Source organism: Gorilla gorilla, chromosome 19, assembly GCF_029281585.2.
Source record: "Gorilla gorilla gorilla isolate KB3781 chromosome 19, NHGRI_mGorGor1-v2.1_pri, whole genome shotgun sequence".
Taxonomy (NCBI): domain Eukaryota; kingdom Metazoa; phylum Chordata; class Mammalia; order Primates; family Hominidae; genus Gorilla; species Gorilla gorilla.
In genome coordinates this window covers 44,167,587-44,190,056 of record NC_073243.2, presented here as the reverse complement: position 1 = coordinate 44,190,056, position 22,470 = coordinate 44,167,587, and the positions used below count along the sequence as shown (strand labels likewise).

The 22,470-nt window shown below is 36.5% G+C and overlaps 1 protein-coding gene across 8 annotated transcripts in view; it reads left to right on the top strand.

Moving 5' to 3' along the window:
• Nucleotides 1-22,470, top strand: part of ERBIN (erbb2 interacting protein) — a 148,964-nt gene that overhangs the window by 117,836 nt on the left and 8,658 nt on the right. For 5 of the 8 annotated variants that reach the window (XM_019013535.4, XM_063700710.1, XM_019013537.4 and 2 more), the window contains exons 20-21: nucleotides 1,245-1,428; nucleotides 3,884-5,429. In XM_019013535.4, the coding sequence (XP_018869080.2) occupies nucleotides 1,245-1,428; nucleotides 3,884-5,429 (1,730 nt within the window). Of the gene's footprint in view, nucleotides 1-1,244; nucleotides 1,429-3,883; nucleotides 5,430-19,493; nucleotides 19,638-22,470 lie in introns of all 8 variants that reach the window. The other 3 variants (XM_055367653.2, XM_019013532.4, XM_019013533.4) reach the window with 1 other exon arrangement.

Here is a 22,470-nt window from a genome sequence, read left to right as displayed (position 1 = left end):
AAACATTTTTTTACACTCCGTCCAACCTCTGCCAGCCATTCTTTCATATAAGACAATCTTAGACTCTTAGAGATCTTGAAGGATATGTATCCCATCCCTCACCCCTCCACTCTAGCACCTGAGTATCTTTACATCATCTTCCTCAAATGTTTAGCTGTTTGTCTTTATGGCATCAATGATACTTATTATCAAGGTGGCCCTTGGATAGCTTGGGTTCATTTTGTAGTAGTGATACCTAGAATTTGTTGAGCACTAATTGCTTAGGTACTATACTAAATATTTTACGTGTTATTATCTAATTGTCACAATAACCCCCATGTTGAGGTGGAAGTGGAGTGTATCTAAGAAAGAACTTAACAACCATCTATTTTAATGGTTAAGTTAAGAGCTCAAAACCTAAATACACTGAGATCAAAGTTAGAGGCCCATTTGCTACTGTTAACTGTAAATACAATCCGGACTACTTGAGCTGTGCTCCTAAGATCTCAGAACATCAAAGATATCCTTAATTCATATAATCATCTATGGATATGTCTGTATACACTATTTCTGTGATTTGGCTAGAATTCAGTTAGTTAAAAAAAAATTTGTAGCACTACCTTAAAAAAATACTGCTTGTTATACTACCTATTATAGAATATGAACACTTGTCTGTTTCTGTTCATGTAATTGCTACACACACAACCACCTTACATACTGAGAGTTTACCATTCATAAACAAGTTTATGAAATGTTTTAAAAACATTAAGAAAGAGCTGACCTTTGAAAATTCCTTGATTTGTTTGGTGATTATATGTTTGTGGATTGAATTGCTTATTTTTATTAGAGTAGATGGGAAAAAATTCCATATATGTATGAAATAATTTCTTGCCCAGTTGAGTTCAGAAAGGTTGTAAATGAATTTTCATTATCAGTTTTTCAAATTGTAAATGGGTGAAAAGTATATTCATTGAAATTAACTGACCTTAGAAAACAGTACATAATAATATCACCTTGTCAGTAACTAAATCGAATTCTTAGTAACCCCAGCATTGGTTACTTTTTGAAAAATATCACCATCTAAAAATTATTTAATCTTTGTATTAGGACTGAATTTTCAGGGGTGCTTCCAATGATCTTATCAATATAATTTATTACCTCATATATAGAACCAGGATGGTATAATTGCCATTTGCCATCACTGAAAAGAATTTCACACAATTCTTGGGGAATTTATCATTAATCTTAAATTTGTTTTGTTTCAGATGATACAAAGGAAACAGATTCTTTATCAGATGAAGTTACACACAATAGCAACCAGAATAACAGCAATTGTTCTTCTCCATCTCGGATGTCTGATTCAGTTTCTCTTAATACTGATAGTAGTCAAGACACCTCACTCTGCTCTCCAGTGAAACAAACTCATATTGATATTAATTCCAAAATCAGGTGTGTGAACCTCTTTTACAGTTTTTTATTTATACAATAAATAGAAGTAGTAAGGCAGATAGCAAATACATATATAGGGTTTAATAAATAAATATTATAGAAGTGGTTCCAGTAATATGTTTTATTTCCCCATTTTTATTGCTGATTTTCCATTTAGTTTTTATACATTTCCATCTTAAATTAGATTTTTAAATGGGGAAGAATAGACTAGATTCTCAATCTCTGGTTAAAAAGTTGAATATTTATGTATTTTTAGATATGGCAACATAAACAGCATATTTGAGGTAATTTAAGTTGAAAGGAGTATTTTTATAGTTAGAAATGCAGAATCATTTTGAGGGGCTGCCATTAAAGGGTTTATTCAGATACTCTTGACTGGTGGTGTATATTTGGCTTAGGCTTAATTTTGTAGGACACACTCACTGAGAGAGAGATAAATGTTAATTTGTATAGCCTGGAATTTAGCTGAAGTCTAAAACACATTTTATTATTTAGGCTCTTGAGAAATTGGTTGTCTATAATGTTGGCAGTGGGTTTGAAAAGAAAAAAAAGATGAAATTTGGTTATCAGAGTAAGGCCCTGCCATTCTACCATAGTGTTATTCTATCGGCTAAACTCTGTTAGAAAGATGGGGATTGGCTGGGCTGAGCACAGTGGCTTAAACGTGTAATCCCAGCACTTCAGGAGGCTGCGGCAGGTGGATGGCTTGAGCCCAGGAGTTCGAGACCAGCCTTGGCAACATGGTGAAACCCCATCTCTACCAAAAAAAGTACAAAAGTTGGCCATGTGTGGTGGCATATGCCTGTAGTCCCAGCTACCTGGGAGGCTGAGGTGGGAGGATTGCTTGAGCCCAGGAGGCGGAAGTTGCAGTGAGCTGTGATCACACCACTGCATTCCAGCCTGGGTGACAGAGCTAGGCCTTGTCTCAAAAAAAAAAAAAAAAAAAAAAAAAGAGACAGATTGGGGTTGGCTGGATGTGGTGGAATGCCTGTAATCTGAGCACTTTGGGAGGCTAAGATGATAGATTGCTTGAGTACAGGAGTTCAAGACCAGCTTGGGCAACATGGTGAAACCATGTCTCTACAAAAAAATTGGCCAGGTATGTTGGCACATGCCTGTAGTCCCAGCTACTCGGGAGGCCAAGGTGGGAGGTTAACTTGAGCTTGCGAGGTTTAGGCCTCAGTGAGTCATGATCAGGCTACTGCACTCCAGCATGGGTAACAGAATTGAGACCCAGTCTCAAAAAAAAAAAAAAAAAGATTGGGGTTACTACTAAACCAAAAGTTTAAGGTGTGGATATTTTTAATAGTCATTTAGAGTTGTTCTTAAATTTCAGGCATATTTAAGTAAAATTTGTATATATTAATGTGTGTTGTTGGAAAAGGGAGGTGAATTTTATGCCTGAAAATGAGTTTAGGTACTGTGTAATTATAATCACAATCAATCATTTATTTCTATTCTTTGAATTTGAGGCTATGAGCTGCTGTTTAAAATACTAATTTTTATAACCTCCTAGATATTATCGTATTAATTTGTTGAATAATAAAATTTTATTTATTGTTGGGAAAGCGGTATGATATTTTCTAAATCCTGCTTTTAATATAATGAAATAAAGCCTAAGCAAGGAATACAGCAACACCTTTTTGTGCTGTATTTCTAGTAATGAAAGTTATCTTTTTTGTAATGGGAAGACCAGTATTAGGGAATTTTTGTGGAAACATAACTTGAATATGTATACAAGAGGATACAAATACTTAATACCACAGGTAGAAATAAAATATTTGTATAATTTTGGAATGACACATTTAAAAGTATTTACCAAATACAGCTAGCTACTTAGAAGAGTGATTAGACTTCGTTTATCTTTCTGTGCCTTTTACATATTTGATGTTAAACTTTGGACAATTATTCAGTTCTTTGCTTTGTACAGTTTTCTTACCTATATATTTGAATGTAATAACAACTGTGTACTTCGTTAACTATGGTTAATTTGGTTAATAATGTAAGGCTTCAAAATTAACTGTAAAAATGTCCTGTGCTCTTTACTCCACTATTCATGTTACTAGCTTTCTCTCCATATATCTGCCCTCCCTCAAGCATTTTGTTTTTTTTTTTAGCACATTCATGAAAAGATGCAGCAAAGATTAAAAAATCCACTTTTATTCATAGTTCAGCCCTTTAAATTATTTTGTGACAAATCAGATTGTTTTGATGAAAATTAATCTTGGTATTATCTATGAATTTTAATTGTATTACTTGTCTCCAACTGAATATAAAGCTCTATTAACTATTAAGATAATATTTTTAAATTACATGCTTGATAATAAATGCCTTTTGTCTTTGACTTTTATTAACTTTTTTAACTTGTCTACCTACACAATTTATTTATTAATGTTCCCTGTTACTAAGAAAACTCGGCTTTATTATGTTTTTCATAAAATTATCTTTATTTTAGGCAAGAAGATGAAAATTTTAACAGCCTTTTACAAAATGGAGATATTTTAAACAATTCAACAGAGGAAAAGTTCAAAGCTCATGATAAAAAAGATTTTAACTTACCTGAATATGATTTGAATGTTGAAGAGCGATTAGTTCTAATTGAGAAAAGTGTTGACTCAACAGCCACAGCTGATGACACTCACAAATTAGATCATATCAATATGAATCTTAATAAACTTATAACTAATGATACATTTCAACCAGAGATCATGGAAAGATCAAAAACACAGGATATTGTGCTTGGAACAAGCTTTTTAAGCATTAATTCTAAAGAGGAAACCGAGCACTTGGAAAATGGAAACAAGTATCCTAATTTGGAATCCGTAAATAAGGTAAATGGACATTCTGAGGAGACTTCCCAGTCTCCTAATAGGACTGAACCACATGACGGTGATTGTTCCATTGACTTAGGTATTTCCAAAAGCACTGAAGATCTTTCCCCTCAGAAAAGTGGTCCAGTTGGATCTGTTGTGAAATCTCATAGCATAACTAATATGGAGATTGGAGGGCTAAAAATCTATGATATTCTTAGTGATAATGGACCTCAGCAGCCAAGTACAACCGTTAAAATCACTTCTGCTGTTGATGGAAAAAATATAGTCAGGAGCAAGTCTGCCACACTGTTGTATGATCAACCATTGCAGGTATTTACTGGTTCTTCCTCATCTTCTGATTTAATATCAGGAACAAAAGCAATTTTCAAGTTTGATTCAAATCATAATCCCGAAGAGCCAAATATAATAAGAGGCCCCACAAGTGGCCCACAGTCTGCACCTCAAATATATGGTCCTCCACAGTATAATATCCAATACAGTAGCAGTGCTGCAGTCAAAGACACTTTGTGGCACTCCAAACAAAATCCCCAAATAGACCATGCCAGTTTTCCTCCTCAGCTCCTTCCTAGATCAGAGAGCACAGAAAATCAAAGTTATGCTAAACATTCTGCCAATATGAATTTCTCTAATCATAACAATGTTCGAGCTAATACTGCATACCATTTGCATCAGAGACTTGGCCCAGCAAGACATGGGGAAATGTGGGCCATCTCACCAAATGACCGACTTATTCCTGCAGTAACTCGAAGTACAATCCAGCGACAAAGTAGTGTGTCCTCCACAGCCTCTGTAAATCTTGGTGATCCAGGCTCTACAAGGCGGGCTCAGATTCCTGAAGGAGATTATTTATCATACAGAGAGTTCCACTCAGCGGGAAGAACTCCTCCAATGATGCCAGGATCACAGAGACCTCTTTCTGCACGAACATACAGCATAGATGGTCCAAATGCATCAAGACCTCAGAGTGCTCGACCCTCTATTAATGAAATACCAGAGAGAACTATGTCAGTTAGTGATTTCAATTATTCACGGACTAGTCCTTCAAAAAGACCAAATGCAAGGGTTGGTTCTGAGCATTCTTTATTAGATCCTCCAGGAAAAAGTAAAGTTCCTCATGACTGGAGAGAACAAGTACTTCGACATATTGAAGCCAAAAAGTTAGAAAAGGTAATTGAACATGAGTTTTTCATTATTTTCTTTATGAACTTAATTATTTTCCTTAAAAATAATTGGCACTCTTTGTTTTCTAAACAAGATGAAACAAGATTCTCTGAATTACTGATTATCTCTTTATATTCTAGGTGTTTTTCTCTGGTACTGGGAATAGAGTTCCAAATTTAAACTCAGCCAGGACAATTGGGATAATAATGTGTGTTTTTATCCTCTCCTTCACTCCCCACTGTTTCTAACAAAAATGTATTAATTTTATATGTTTATGTGTCTGTCTCTTTGAGATTGTGCACACATACTAAAAATACACATACCTCTGTTTAGCATTTTCTGAACTTTGCTATTAATAATTGTTGATTATCTAAATTTAAAAAATAGTTTACTATATAGTTAAGACAATAACAAAAAATGTATTGCAAATGTAAATATTTCATCTAATATTTTCTCCCCAGTCCACAGTATGTGAACTAACATTGTCACTGACACAGATGGCTTCTGGCATGGCATTTATTCTTAACTTTTCTGAATTTCTACATTTCTGACCTACTTAAACTCAGTTAAGTGTTTCTGTGGCTCTAGTGTTGCTTAGCAATAGTTGATTAAATAACTAATGCTTGTGTTCAGTTTATAATTTTATGTGTAGATGTTTGTCTTTTGAAAGGAGTTAAAAATGTAGATACAGATATATATCCTTGTAAAACCAATATGAATGCCATAGTCATATGGCCCAAGTGTACAAGACATGATTTTTCTTTAAGATTTAACTTTATACTTACTCACTAGATTTTACCCAAGCATTATCTTTCTTTCTTTATTAAATATAAAATGTGTTCTTAAAAACAGGTGAACATACAACTTCAATTAGCCATTTTTAAAAATTCCTTAAATAAAATTTTCAGAAATGCCTAAAATATATTAGTACCTCATATCAGTTTACGTGAAATCTCAGCCTATAATTGTTCTTTTTAGTGCAGTCCTCAACTTTAAATAAACTTTAAATAGGTAAACATCCACAAGCATTAGGCTACTTCATTCTCATCTATGCATTTTATTTCATCTAGTAACTCTGTACACACTGTTGAGGCTATTTGAACTTTTGTGCTTTTTCTAAGGCACTTGGAAATTTCTTAAGCAGAAGAGTAACATAGGTGTGTTTTATAAATAAATTTCTGGTGAAGTTGTGGAACTAGATTTTAGAGGAAGAGGCTGTAGCCAAAGAGATTGAGTTATGATGCCGTTTAGTAATCTAGATAAGAAATGAAATGTGAACTTTTATCAGTGCAGTTAAGACAAATGAGTTCAAGAGAGAGTTCTGAAATAGACTTTTAACAAGAGTTTACTTCTGATTGAATATTCCTGTAATCAATCAGAAAGGAAAAGGGATAAAGCTTGAGATTGTGCCTTAAATAACTGGTTGTTGGGAATGTCCTTGGCTATTAGTGGACATAGAGGAGGAGTAGGAGATTTGGAAGAAGAGATGAGTTTGGTTTTTATGTTCTGTGTAGTTTTCATCTTATATGGCTGTTCTCCTACTCCTGTCTGACAGATATACCTGGATTTCAGTACATAAGAAGCAAGTAGTAACTATCTCATTGTTCAGTGTGCCAATCCGCTTTTTTTTAGTTGCCTGAAATATTTACATATTTTGAAATTCACAGTACGGGTTCTTGAAGAGTATATGACAGTAGTTTCCTAGTTGTTTTCACTAGTAATTTAGAGGTGTGAATTAGTTGATTGAAACTAAAGAGAAGCCTTATGAGAAAAGAAACAGGGCAAACTGTGTCTGAACACAAATCTGCAGCTGATAACTCCCATTTTCAAGGATATCATACTTTGAAGTTACGAGGGGTGCTTCTTCTCTCATCATTTGCTTGCCCAGACTCCTGCCTTCCAGACCACTAGTTGACTACACTGTAGTATCTTCTAGCTCATCAGTTGGGCAGCATTTCTAGCAAATACCAAAGTATATATCCTGCCGTTACCATAGCTCTACTGCATTCCTTTTAGGATATTTTATTCTCCATGTCTTTCTTAAATGTATGCTGTGTTTGCCTGTTTCAGTTCTTAAAAAGTATTCACATGTGAGACTGCTTTTACCTAACATACGTGAAAGTTTTATCTTAAATGGATTCATGTTTTATAAACCACATTTTTTAAAGAATTTAAATTTTTAAAGAATTACTTTCAAAAAAAATTTTTAAAAAGCATTTAGAGAGACATTTTAGTCTTAACAGTTCCGAATCCTAGCTGTGCTGCTCAGTTAGCTACTTGGACAAGTAACTTTGACTTTCCTTACCTTGGTGGATTCATGTGTATGTTAGGTGCAATGAAGGGAACTACTAGGATTGTTTAAAAATTAGATGGGTTAATACATGCAAAGCACTTAGAAGGGTACCTGACACATATAACTAAGTGCTAAATAAGTGTTTATTGCTATTATTTTCATCCTCATCATCACCATCTTTTAAATACAAAGAAATTATCAGCTGATTGAAGTTATTTTTTTAAAACAGCAGAATATTGTGCAATAGGTTATTTTATGATGGTAAAATAATTATTTTTCTTAAAAATTTATAGTTCATAATTTTAAAATATAAACAGATTTCATACATCAAAGATTAAGGCTTTTTTATTATTATACTTTAAGTTTTAGGATACATGTGCACAATGTGCAGGTTTGTTTCATATGTATACATGTGCCATGTTGGTGTGCTGCACCCATTAACTCGTCATTTAGCATTAGGTATATCTCCTAATGCTATCCCTCCCCCCTCCCCCCACCCCACAACAGTCCCCAGTGTGTGATGTTCCCCTTCCTGTGTCCATCTGTTCTCATTGTTCAATTTCCACCTGTGAGTGAGAACATGCAGTGTTTGGTTTTTCATCCTCGTGATAGTTTGCTGAGAATGATGGTTTCCAGCTTCATCCATGTCCCTACAAAGGACATGAACTTATCATTTTTTATGGCTGCATAGTATTCCATGGTGTATATGTGCCACATTTTCTTAATCCAGTCTATCATTGTTGGACATTTGGGTTGGTTCCAAGTCTTTGCTATTGTGAAGAGTGCCGCAATAAACATACGTGTGCATGTGTCTTAATAGCAGCATGATTTATAATCCTTTGGGTATATACCCAGTAATGGGATGGCTGGGTCAAATGGTATTTCTAGTTCTAGATCCCTGAGGAATCGCCACACTGACTTACACAATGGTTGAACTAGTTTACAGTCCCACCAACAGTGTAAAAGTGTTCCTATTTCTCCACATCCTCTCCAGCACCTGTTGTTTCCTGACTTTTTAATGATTGCCATTCTAACTGATGTGAGGTGGTATCTCATTGTGGTTTTGATTTGCATTTCTCTGATGGCCAGTGATGATATCAGAGCACTTTTTCATGTGTTTTTTGGCTGCATAAGTGTCTTCTTTTGAGAAGTGTCTGTTCATATGCTTTGCCTGCTTTTTGATGGGGTTGTTTTTTTCTTGTAAATTTGTTTGAGTTCATTGTAGATTCTGGATTTTAGCCCTTTGTCAGATGAGTAGATTGCAAAAATTTTCTCCCATTCTGTAGGTTGCCTGTTCACTCTGATGGTGGTTTCTTTTGCTGTGCAGAAGCTCTTCAGTTTAATTAGATCCCATTTGTCAGTTTTGGCTTTTGTTACCATTGCTTTTGGTGTTTTAGACATGAAGTCCTTGCCCATGCCTATGTCCTGAATGGTATTGCCTAGGTTTTCTTCTAGGGTTTTTGTGGTTTTAGGTCTAACATGTAACTCTTTAATCCAGCTTGAATTAATTTTTGTATAAGGTGTAAGGAAGGGATCCAGTTTCAGCTTTCTACATATGGCTAGCCAGTTTTCCCAGCATCATTTATTAAATAGGGAATCCTTTCCCCATTGCTTGTTTTTGTCAGGTTTGTCAAAGATCAGATAGTTGTAGTAGATATGTGGCATTATTTCTGAGGGCTCTGTTCTGTTCCATTGGTCTATATCCCTGTTTTGGTACCAGTACCATGCCGTTTTGGTTACTGTAGCCTTGTAGTATAGTTTGAAGTCAGGTAGCGTGATGCCTCCAGCTTTGTTCTTTTGGCTTAGGATTGACTTTGCAGTGCAGGCTCTTTTTTGGTTCCATATGAACTTTAAAGTAGTTTTTTCCAATTCTGTGAAGAGAGTCATTGGTAGCTTGATGGGGATGGCATTGAATCTATAAATTACCTTGGGCAGTATGGCCATTTTCACGATATTGATTCTTCCTACCCATGAGCATGGGATGTTCTTCCATTTGTTTGTATCCTCTTTTATTTCATTGAGCGGTGTTTTGTAGTTCTCCTTGAAGAGGTCCTTCACATCCCTTGTAAGTTGGATTCCTAGGTGTTTTATTCTCTTTGAAGCAATTGTGAATGGGAGTTCACTCATGATTTGGCTCTCTGTTTGTCTGTTATTGGTGTATAAGAATGCTTGTGATTTTTACACATTGATTTTATATCCTGAGACTTTGCTGAAGTTGCTTATCAGCTTAAGGAGATTTTGGGCTGAGATGATAGGGTTTTCTAGATATACAATCATGTCATGTGCAGACAGGGACAATTTGACTTCCTCTTTTCCTAATTGAATACCCTTTATTTCCTTCTCCTGCCTGATTGCCCTGGCCGGTATTTCCAACACTATGTTGAATAGGAGTGGTGAGAGAGGACATCCCTGTCTTGTGCCAGTTTTCAAAGGGAATGCTTCCAGTTTTTGCCCATTCAGTATGATATTGGCTGTGGGTTTGTCATAGATAGCTCTTACTATTTTGAGATACGTCCCATCAATACCTAATTTATTGAGAGTTTTTAGCATGAAGAGTTGTTGAATTTTGTCAAAGGCCTTTCCTCCATCTATTGAGATAATCATGTGGTTTTTGCCTTTGGTTCTGTTTATATGCTGGATTACGTTTATTGATTTTCATATGTTGAACCAGCCTTGCATCCCAGGGATGAAGCCCATTTGATCATGGTGGATAAGCTTTTTGATGTGTTGCTGGATTCGGTTTGCCAGTATTTTATTGAGGATTTTTGCATCAATGTTCATCAAGGATATTGGTCTAAAATTCTCTTTTTTGGTTGTGTCTCTGCCTGGCTTTGGTATCAGGATGATGCTGGCCTCGTAAAATGAGTTAGGGAGGATTCCCTCTTTTTCTGTTGACTGGAGTAGTTTCAGAAGGAATGGTACCAGCTCCTCCTTGTACCTCTGGTAGAATTCAGCTGTGAATCCATGTGGTCCTGGACTTTTTTTGGTTGGTAAGCTATTAATTATTGCCTCAATTTCAGAGCCTGTTATTGGTCTATTCAGAGATTCAACTTCTTCCTGGTTTAGTATTGGGAGAGTGTATGTGTCGAGGAATTTATCCATTTCTTCTAGATTTTCTAGTTTATTTGCGTAGAGGTGTTTATAGTGTTCTCTGATGGTAGTTTGTATTTCTGTGGGATAGGTGGTGATATTCCCTTTGTCATTTTTTATTGCATCTGTTTGATTCTTCTCTCTTTTCTTCTTTATTAGTCTTGCTAGCAGTCTATCAATTTTGTTGATCCTTTCAAAAAACCAGCTCCTGGATTCATTGATTTTTTGAAGGGTTTTTTTTGTCTCTATCTCTTTCAGTTCTGCTCTGATCTTAGTTATTTCTTGCCGTCTGCTAGCTTTTGAATGTGTTTGCTCTTGCTTCTCTAGTTCTTTTAATTGTGATGTTAAGGTGTCAATTTTGGATCTTTCCTGCTTTCTCTTGTGGGCATTTAGTGCTATAAATTTCCTTCTACACACTGCTTTGAATGTGTCCCAGAGATTCTGGTATGTTGTGTCTTTATTCTCATTGGTTTCAAAGAACGTCTTTTTTTCTACCTTCATTTCATTAGGTACCCAGTAGTCATTCAGGAGCAGGTTGTGCAGTTTCCATGTAGTTGAGCGGTTTTAAGTGAGTTTCTTAATCCTGAGTTCTAGTTTGATTGCACTGTGGTCTGAGAGACAGTTTGTTATAATTTCTGTTCTTTTATATTTGCTGAGAAGTGCTTTACTTCCAACTATGTGGTCAATTTTGGAATAGGTGTGGTGTGGTGCTGAAAAGAATGTATATTCTGTTGATTTGGGGTGGAGAGTTCTGTAGATGTCTATTAGGTCTGGTTGTTGCAGAGCTGAGTTCAATTCCTGGATATCCTTGTTAACTTTCTGTCTCGTTGATCTGTCTAATGTTGACAGTGGAGTGTTAAAGTTTCCCATTATTATTGTGTGGGAGCCTAAGTCTCTTTGTAGGTCCCTAAGGACTTGCTTTATGAATCTGGGTGCTCCTATATTGAGTGCATGTATATTTAGGATAGTTAGTTCTTCTTGTTGAATTGATCTCTTTACCATTATGTAATGGCCTTCTTTGACTCTTTTGATCTTTGTTGGTTTAAAGTCTGTTTTATCAGAGACTAGGATTGCAACCCCTGCCTTTTTTTTGTTTTCCATTTGCTTGGTAGATCTTCCTCCATCCGTTTATTTTGAGCCTATCTGTGTCTTTGCATGTGAGATGGGTTTCCTGAATACAGCACACTGATGGGTCTTGCCTCTTTATCCAGTTTGCCAGTCTGTGCCTTTTAATTGGAGCATTTAGCCCATTTACATTTAAGTTTAGTAGTGTTATGTGTGACTTTGATCCTGTCATTATGATGTTAGCTGGTTATTTTGCTCATTAGTTGATGTGGTTTCTTCCTAGCCTTGATGGTCTTTACAATTTGGCATGTTTTTGCAGTGGCTGGTACCGGTTGTTCCTTTCCATGTTTAGTGCTTCCTTCAGGAGCTCTTTTAGGGCAGGCCTGGTGGTGACAAAATCTCTCAGCATTTGCTTGTCTGTAAGGTATTTTATTTCTCCTTCACTTATGAAGCTTAGTTTGGCTGGATGTGAAATTCTGCGTTGAAAATTCTTTTCTTTAAGAATGTTGGATATTGGCCCCCACTCTCTTCTGGCTTGTGGAGTTTCTGCTGAGAGATCAGCTGTTAGTCTGATGGGCTTCCCTTTTTGGGTAACCCGACCTTTCTCTCTGGCTGCCCTTAACATTTTTTCCTTCATTTCAACTTTGGTGAATCTGACAATTATGTGTCTTGGAGTTGCTCTTCTCGAGGAGTATCTTTGTGGCGTTCTCTGTATTTCCTGAATTTGAATGTTGGCTTGCCTTGCTAGATTGGGTTAGTTCTCCTTGATAATATCCTGCAGAGTGTTTTCCAACTTGGTTCCATTCTCCCCGTCACTTTCTGGTACACCAGTGAGACGTAGATTTGGTCTTTTCACATAGTCCCATATTTCTTGGAGGCTTTGTTCGTTTCTTTTTGTTCTTTTTTCTCTAAACTTCTCTTCACGCTTCATTTCATTCATTTCGTCTTCCATCGCTGATACCCTTTCTTCCAGTTGATCGCATCAGTTACTGAGGCTTGTGCATTCGTCACATAGTTCTCGTGCTGTGGTTTTCAGCTCCATCAGGTCCTTTAAGGACTTCTCTGCATTGGTTATTCTAGTTATCCATTCGTCTAATTTTTTTTCAAAGTTGTTAACTTCTTTGCCATTGGTTCGAACTTCCTCCTTTAGCTCAGAGTAGTTTGATCTTCTGAAGCCTTCCTCTCTCAACTCGTCAAAGTCATTCTCCGTCCAGCTTTGTTCCGTTGCTGGTGAGGAGCTGCGTTCCTCTGGAGGAGGAGAGGCATTCTGATTTTTAGTTTCCGGTTTTTCTGCTCTGTTTTTTCCCCATCTTTGTGGTTTTATCTACCTTTGGTCTTTGATGATGGTGATGTACAGATGGGTTTTTGGTGTGGATGTCCTTTCTGTTTGTTAGTTTTCCTTCTAACAGTCACATCCCTCAGCTGCAGGTCTGTTGGAGTTGACTGGAGGTCCACACCAGACCCTGTTTGCTTGGGTATCAGCAGCAGTGGCTGCAGAACAGCGGATATTGGTGAACCACAAATGCTGCTGCCTGATGATTCCTCTGGAAGTTTTGTCTCAGAGGAGTACCCGGCCATGTGAGGTGTCAGTCCGCCCCTACTGGGGGGTGCCTCCCAGTTAGGCCACTCGAGGGTCAGGGACCCACTTGAGGAGGCAGTCTGCCTGTTCTCAGATCTCAAGCTGCGTGCTGGGAGAACCACTACTCTCTTCAAAACTGTCAGACAGGGACATTTAAGTCTGCAGTGGTTATTGCTGTCTTTTTTTTGTCTGTGCCCTGCCCCCAGAGGTGGAGCCTACCGAGGCAGGCAGGCCTCCTTGAGCTGTGGTGGGCTCCACCCAATTCGAGCTTCCCAGCTGCTTTGTTTACCTACTCAAGCCTGGGCAATGGCGGGCGCCCCTCCCCCAGCCTCACTGTGGCCTTGCAGTTTGATCTCAGACTGCTGTGCTAGCAATGAGCGAGGCTCCATGGGCGTAGGACCCTCCGAGCCAGGTGCGGGATATAATCTCCTGGTGTGCGGTTTGTTAAGCCCGTTGGAAAAGCGCAGTATTAAGGCAGGAGTGACCCGATTTTCCAGGTGCCGTCTGTCACCCCTTCCTTTGACTAGGAAAGGGAATTCCCTGACCCCTTGCGCTTCCCAGGTGAGGCGATGCCTCACCCTGCTTCGGCTCAGGCACAGTGTGCTGCACCCACTGTCCGGCACTCCCCAGTGAGATGAACCCGGTACCTCAGTTGGAAGTGCAGAAATCACCCATCTTCTGCATCACTCACGCTGGGAGCTGTAGACTGGACCTGTTCCTATTCGGCCATCTTGGCTCCACCCTATTTCTCGATTAAGGCATTTTTAAAAAGTGAAGATAGTCTCTGTATGTTTAGCTTGTAAAAATTTGTTTTAAATACCTATTTATCAAGGATGATGATCTTGAATAATTTTCTGTTAAATATACTTATCTGTCAGAAACAATACCAACAAAATGTCAATAGAGACATTCGTATTTATATACACACTTACGTACACACATAAAACTAACAAAAATAGAAATTTCAATAGAAATTTGGTATTTTCTTCATGATTTCATTATTAATCATCTCTTCAGAAAATATAGTTCAGAAGATTATTTCATAGTTTAGGTAATAACTGGTTCAAAAGATGAAATGTTAATGTACTGCTAGTAATTATCTGTCGGTGAGATTTGCGGACTTTTTGATACATTTCTAAAATGTTTTCATTTTGAAAGATAAAATGGTAATGATAAATGCAAGAGTAATCACAGAAGCTGGGATTATTCAGCAAACAGTGCTTTTTGAAAAACTTACAATTTTGATAAATAGGATTAAGATTAATAGATTAAGGTAAAAGTTATATATCAAGAAGGAATTCTGAAAGCAGAGACAAGGAGTTCAACCTGGTTGAATTAAAGATTTATTTTGAGAACATTTGATAATAAAGTATGAATATTAGAAAGTCATAATATATAGAGTTAAGTTTATTTGGTATTTACAAAGTGCCAGAAACTACTATCACTGTACAGTTACCTTGCTATACAAATATTTCTCAATTTTCACATGAATCCTGTGTGATATTTTTATTATCTCATTTTACCATAAGGAAATTTAGGCACAGAAGAGTTAAGTAATTTTCCCAGGATGATATGTGTTACGTAGTATAGAGGAACGACTTTAAAAGCCTATCAGAAGAATTTCTAGTTGACACAATAAACAAAAGAGAGCCACTATTATTTCCTGAGCATATAGAGTATTTTAGGATATCTTAGGCAAAAGTGTTCAGGATGAATTGATAAGAAGTAGCTTAGGAAACAGTTTCAATAATAAAACAGCCAAATGAGAGATACTTGAGCTGGGGTTTTGGCTCTCGTGGTGATGAGTCTGAAAAACACTTGGGTTAAAATTGTTTAGTTTTAGGGATGGAATGAGAAAAAAGATTGAAGAGGTAGCCAAGGTTTCTGATTTGAGATATTTGGTCATCAACCTTATTTAATTAATTAATTTTTTAAATAGAGACAGGGTCTCACTATGTTGCCCAGGCTGGTCTCAAACTCCTGGCCTCAAGCAATCCTCTCGCTTCAGCCTCTCAAGCAATCCTCTCGCTTCAGCCTCTCAAAGTGCTGTGATTACAGTTGTGAGCCACCATGCCGTGCCAAATCAATATTTTTTTAAAGTTCTGGTAGTTAAGGAAATGAAGTCTTTAAAGCATTGTGGTATAGTATAAAAGTGTGGCAAAAAATAACTTAGTTGGTTTTGAATATATTGAATTTGATGTGATGACTGTGTGCAAGTAACATGGAACACAATACGATACTAGGTTTAGTGATGCAAATTTGAGTTACAAACCATGTGAATGAGTGAATTTTCCTAGGCAGTAATTATGTGGGATAAGAAAAAAGTGTGTTTTTAAGAGACTGAAAAGATACATTGTTTTAAGTAATGTTAAATTGCTAAGATTGGTAGACATACTTATTTCAAAGAGCAGCCCATTCCAATTCAGTGATATGTACACCCTTAAGATTTCTTCACCATCTTTCATCTTTCCCCCTCTTACCCACCATTAACTGCTAGAAATTTATTATTTTAAGGCAGGATGGTTTGAATAACCAAACATTTGTACCTAGATTTTACCTTTGTTCTTCCTTTAACCTAGGTAAGTGGTTTTCAAACTTTACTATATGGGGTCTATAAATAAAACTGTACATTCCGAGTGAGTTCAGAGATTTTCAGATTAATTTTGACCTGTGTGTGTGTGTGTGTGTGTGTCTGTGTGTGTGTGTGTGTGTGTGTGTGTGTGTGTGTGTGTTTTGCTTTGTATGTGAACCAGCATCCATTTATTTGTTATCCCATTTTCCAGTAAGGAAATTCAGGCGCAGAATAATTAAGTAATTTTCCCAGGATGATATATATGTTATGTGAAGGAGGGGGAACAACTTTAAAAGCTGGTCCGAAGAGTTTCAAGTTGACACAATAAATAAGGTGAAGCCATTGTTACTTCCTGAGCAGATATAGTACTTTAGGTTATATAATGTTAGATGTGGTTCTTTTGAGTTGTCTGAGAGTTTAATGTGATTCTACCACCAGCCTCCTAAAAATAATTTTATTCAGTAAAAATAATCCTTAATATTGAAGCATAATTTGAGTAATTTGCCAGTGAAAATTAACTCTTTATTTCTGCAAGTCTCTCGTGGGGATGCTTTCTTTTCATATGTTCAAAACATTCTAAAATCATGTAATTCTGAAAATTGTCCCTGTTTTATTTATAAAACTACTTTGTGCTTACATTCATGCTTATTCATTAGATGGTGTAATCAGAATGTATGGGCATTAGAAGCAGATTGAAAGTGCTACATAAATATATTACTAATTAACTACTTTAATAGCAGCAGGATTTAGACTCCAAACTTCAAAGCATTGATTCAAAGTGGTAGAAGATGATGGAGGATCTCTATTCACTCCCCTACACCCACCATCTTAATTCTAATGGCAAAGTAGACATTTAAAAATTTTTTCCTGGGGGCTTTCACAGTGCCTGCCCTACCTCATGAGGTCAGTTCCCAAATTAAAATTTGCTACTTTACTCAGCTGAGAGTTAGTAATAATAATCTATTGAAGCTTAAGTAGGTTTTAAACCTTTTAATAGTCACCCCTCTTACCTCCCAATGCCAAAATAAAAAAAAAAAAAACTGTACCTGGAATTCAAAGATACAAAGTAGATGTCACCTTGAAAATTTCAAGATTTATTTAATTAATAAATAATTAATAAATAAATCAATTATTTATTTAATTAAATAAATAATTAAATAAATAATTTAATTAATTAATAATTATTTATTATTAATAAATAAATTAATAATTTATTTAATAATATGAAAAGGAATGGAACTTTTTATTTCAGAGGTGAATGGTTACTATCAGCATTTACTAACATTCCTTATGAGAACTCAGATATTAAGCATTCCAAACCATAATATGATTAACACAACATGGTAAGTGTTACGTTCACTTGTTATTATACAACTATCAGTATGTAATGAACAACGTTGCCCAGGACATTATGCCTAGCATTTAATTGAGCACTGCACAATGTGTTGTGACAGGAAGCAGTTTTACGTGGATGTCTGCACAAACCTGAATTTAAAACCAGACCTGTTTTGAGCTTCAGCTTTATTCATCAGGAAAATATTTACAGTAAGCTCATGTGTTTGGAGATGACAGAGAAAGCTTTGCTACAAGATCTGTGTAAAGGGTTAATCAGGCCACTTGAGTCAATAACACATTAAAGCTCTCTGCACAGCAAATGTGTGTGTCTGTTATTTATGTATGTATGAATGATTTCTTTATTTTTTTTTATTCCAGTCAAATGTTTATGAAACCTCCAAATTGCCTCGTTAAATCCTTATCCTTGGTGAAATGGTTTGGGAAAATGCAGGTCTGGGCTATAAGTTTAGCTTTTTCTTTAGTCACTACTTTAGATTTCACAGAATAACTGGAAGTGTACATGGTAATTTTATAGATCTTTTTCTTTCTGGAATCCTGTATTTCTTGGCATTAGACGTCAACTTCAGATTTTGAGAAGGAATGTATTTGCTAAGAGTAATACAGAAATGCTTGTTATGATATTTCTGTATTAATAACAAGCCATGCTCAAAATGTGGTTTCATCCAGTTTGACCATTAAGCCCTCAGCACTCAGGGACATGACTAAAGTCACTCACATGAAAGAACAGCAGTTCATAACACTGGGAATAAACAAGTGGAACAGCGGGAATCAGGCAGTGTGTTTATTGAGGTACATCTTCAGGCAGTACTGGGATTAGCAATTAGGTATTCATATGAACTCAGTTTGTGAGAGGATTCCATCAATGGCTCTTCAAATTTAAGCAGCAAAGGCCACCACTAACTCCTAAAATATAGTGATCTTTAATACCAGTTTATTTGAATGGGGAAGATTTGCCACACATTTTCTCATTTTCTTCTTCTTGTAATTTTAGAGCAGCAGGAGCATTTTAAAAGTTATACTCACCAAGCCTGGGCAAGATGGTGAGACCCTGTCTACATGAAAAATAAAAAAACTAGCCAGGCATGGTGGTGCACACCTGTGGTCCCAGCTACTCAGGAGCCTGAGGCAGGAGGATGGCTTGAGCCCAGGAATTTGAGGCCAGCCTGGGTAACATAGCAAGACCCATGTCTCTTTAAAAAATAAAATTAAAAAGGGTATATCATAAATTCGTCTATGTTAAAACTATTCTCTAATGCAAGATATTTTTCTAAACATTTAGAAATTGAAATGTGGTCGGGCACAGTGGCTCATACCTGTAATCCCAGCAGTTTAGGGGGCTGAGGCAAAAGGATTGCTTGAAGGAAGGAGTTTGAGACCTGGACAAGTGTAGTGAGACCTCATCTCTACAAAAAAAAAATTAATAATAATAATAATAACTAGCCAGGTGTGGTAATGAGGACCTGTAGTCCTGTCTACTCAGGAGGCAAGATCATTTGAGCCCAGGAGTTTGAAGCTGCAGTGAGCCAGGAGCTTGCTATTGTACTCCAGACTGGGAGTCTACCTCTTAAAAAAAAAAAAAAATTTGAAGTGGTATTTTTTGCAAATATGTTTTGTGTTATGTATATTTAAACACTCAATTTGTTTAATATGTTAGAATTTGCATAAAATGAAGTAGATTCTCTAAAAATTCATTTGACTTAGAATTACTGGGTGTTGGTAAAATTTATCTTTATATAGAGAAATTAATTTCTGTTCTGTATATGACTTTAGATACGCATACATCTGCATATGGCGTCAATTCCTATTTTCTGACATATATATCTAAGATGTGTTAGGAGTAAAGGAAATAGCATTCTAAAAGCAGTTATATGTCTGTACTTTCTTCCTTTGCTTAAACATGTGAATGGTTGTATTTACATGTAATTTGTGTATATGTGTATGTTGTCATGTAAATACATGGTAAATGGTTCCAATTTCTTTCACTAATGAAAATTAGTGTTGCATGATACTTCTCTGGTTTTGGGGTTACTTGTAAATAAGTCTACGTATATAACATGTCTCGTGGATTTTGCATGCTACGCTAATCTCTGTTAAATCTATCCCCTCTTTATTCAGAGCATGCTGTCAAGGTCCTTTAATTCCAATTTTACTACTGTAAGCAGTTTTCACTGTGGCAGCTCTAGGGATCTGCATGGCAGCCAGGGCAGTCTTGCCTTGAGTGTTGCAGACAGAAGAGGTTCTGGTGGGCACATTTTTCGAGTGAGTACCTACACTAGACCAATACTTTTAGCTTGTAGAAGAGAAAACCCCAAATTTTAAGTGTTTTAATGTTTCCAGGAAAAAAAATATTTACTCTGGGTTAGAAACCTTGATTTCCTCTGAGTTCTTCCATGGCTTAGTTCTAAATCTTTCTTCAGAGCTGATAAATTCATTATCTCCTGAGTTTCTTTGGTCATAAACTAATGATGTAGTCAGCCCTTGTTTATGCAAAAAGCAGTGAACAATAGGAATAACTGAGAGATTTTTAAAAACTATTCTTTGTAGTATGTTTTCTCTTAATATTAAACTTTTCTATTCCTAACTAAGGATTTTAAGGCTATGCTATATGTAATCCATAGACCTGTTACAGGGAGGAATAATTTTAACTCCAGTGACTGAGAATTGACTGAGAGAAAGCACTACCCTGAACTAACGTTAATCATAATTCACTGAGCATGATTAACTGTGAGACTGGAGAAATTGTAATAAGTGTCAGTGAAAAGACAAAGCACAAATCCTTTCTTACTCACATTTTACTAAACATTTCCTTAGTAGTGAAGAAGAAAGGTTTATGATTTTAACCAAAATTTAGTGTGGGGGATAAAATGGCAGAGAAAGAAAGAACAACTCTGGCATGGCCCTGTTTTAAGATTTTTTTCCCATAACAACTTGTAGTAGTAGCATGGTCTCTAGAATATTTCCTTCTGCCCCTCTCCTTCAATCCCAAAAAGACTGTTTTCTCTCTAATAACCCTGTTTTATCCCCTCCCCATAGTTTCCTTGTGAAGTATTTGCTTACTTCTGGGTGCTTTACTTCTACCTGAGCGATGGTATCCCCCATTTTAATATACCCCTGGCTTTCCTCTGGTGTTACAGAGTAGGAGCAATCTCCTGGATTCTCTTGGCTCTGGCTGTACCTGACCTAGACGTATGCTGTCCTCTGTCACCTGCCACCATGTGATTCCTATGCTGTTAAGAGTGGCAGCAGTTATGTCGAAACCTCCCAATTTTATTTATTTATTTATTCATTTATTTATTTATTTATTTATTTTGAGGCGGAGTTTTGTTCTTGTTGCCCAGGCTGGAGTGCAATGGCGCGATCTCAGCTCAGTGCAACCTCCGCCTCCCGAGTTCAAGCGATTCTCCTGCCTCATCCTCCCAAGTAGCTGGGATTACAGGTGCGCACCACCACACCTGGCTAATTTTTGCATTTTTAGTAGAGACGGGTTTCACTATGTTGGCCAGAGGTCTTGAACTCCTGACCTCAGATGATCTGCCCGCCTCAGCCTCACAAAGTGTTGGGATTACAGGCATGAGCCACCGCGCCCAGCTAGGAACCTCCCAATTTAAAAGATGAGAGAGAAGGGTGGTAACTATCAGTCTCTCATTCCAAGAGTCCCTGGGGGTAAAGATCAGTGGCTTTTATTAACTCAGGGGTAATCTTTGCCATTTATAGTCACCTGGAGCAATTGTATTTTCCACATTCTTTTATAGTAACATTTTGTGCTTTTTTTTTTAATTTGGAGCCTTTGAATACATTGAATTTTACTTTTATATTCATGGTGTGCTTGTTCTTTTAAAAAGTAGATAAACATAGTTATACATTCATACTTGAGTTAAAATTTCAAGCTGAGAGCTAAATTCATTATTAAGTATTCTAAAAGCACATCTCAAAAAGGGAGAAGGAAAATAAAGTATTCATTGCATAAATACACAAAATTAGATCACGTCTAAAAATTCTAAGCCATGGTTTGAACTAACTGCACATGATAGATGTGTTGCGGATATAATTTCTAAGATTAAATTCGAAATCCTTAACTCTATATGTATGCTGTAGTATGTCATAACAAAGTAGATTTTAGATTAATTTTTCAATATGATGATGTAGTTTGCATTTCTATGTTGCTAGCCGTAAACTGTTTTGAATTTAACAATAGTGCTATTTATCACAATCTGTTTTGTTTTCTAAAATATATATAGGGATGTGTTTAGAACTAAAATTGAAGTGAAAAACGTATGTGTCTTGCTTCCTGGCATATTTATAATAAGAAAATATTCAGGGGCCCTGTGCAGTGGTTCACACCTGTAATCCCAGCACTTTGGGAGGCCGAGGCAGGAGGATCACTTGAGCCCAGGAATTTGACACCAGCCAGGGCAGTGTAGGGAGACCCTGTCTCTTCCCCCTACCCCCCTACAAAAATTAGAAAATTAGCCAGGCATGGTGACACCACAACTGTTATCCCAGCTACTCAGAAGACTGAGGTGGGAGGATTGCTTGAGTCCAGGAAGTCGAGGCTGCAGTGAGCCTTGATCACACCACTGCACTACAGCCTGGGTGGCAAAGTGAGACTGTCTCCAAAAAGAAAGAAAGAAAGAAATATTCAGGGGTAATGAGATTGAGTCTATTTTTCCCCTAAAGCTATCAGCTTGGTAAACTATAATACAGGGATATTATTTGGCCTATAAAGATATTAACCAGTTACTTGGTTTTAATAGCATTTCTCCATATCAGTACTTCTGAAACTATTGAACTCATATTAATGTGGCAGAATTAAGCTAAAGCAAATTTTATATTCATTTCACACCCCAATCTTATCCCAATAAAATAAGTTTTGTAAGACTATAAGTGTATTGGTTCTGCTTATCATTAAAATTTAGGGGAAAAAAATCCCATGGGGTACTGTTCTATTGAAAGAACAGCAGTTAATTTTTTTTTTTTTTTTTTTACCAAAAATCTTTTTATAGTGCTCAACATGAGTGTGTTTTAGTTGGTCTTAAAATTTGAGACTCTAAACTTTGATTAATAACTATATTTGTTATTCAAAGGTATTAAA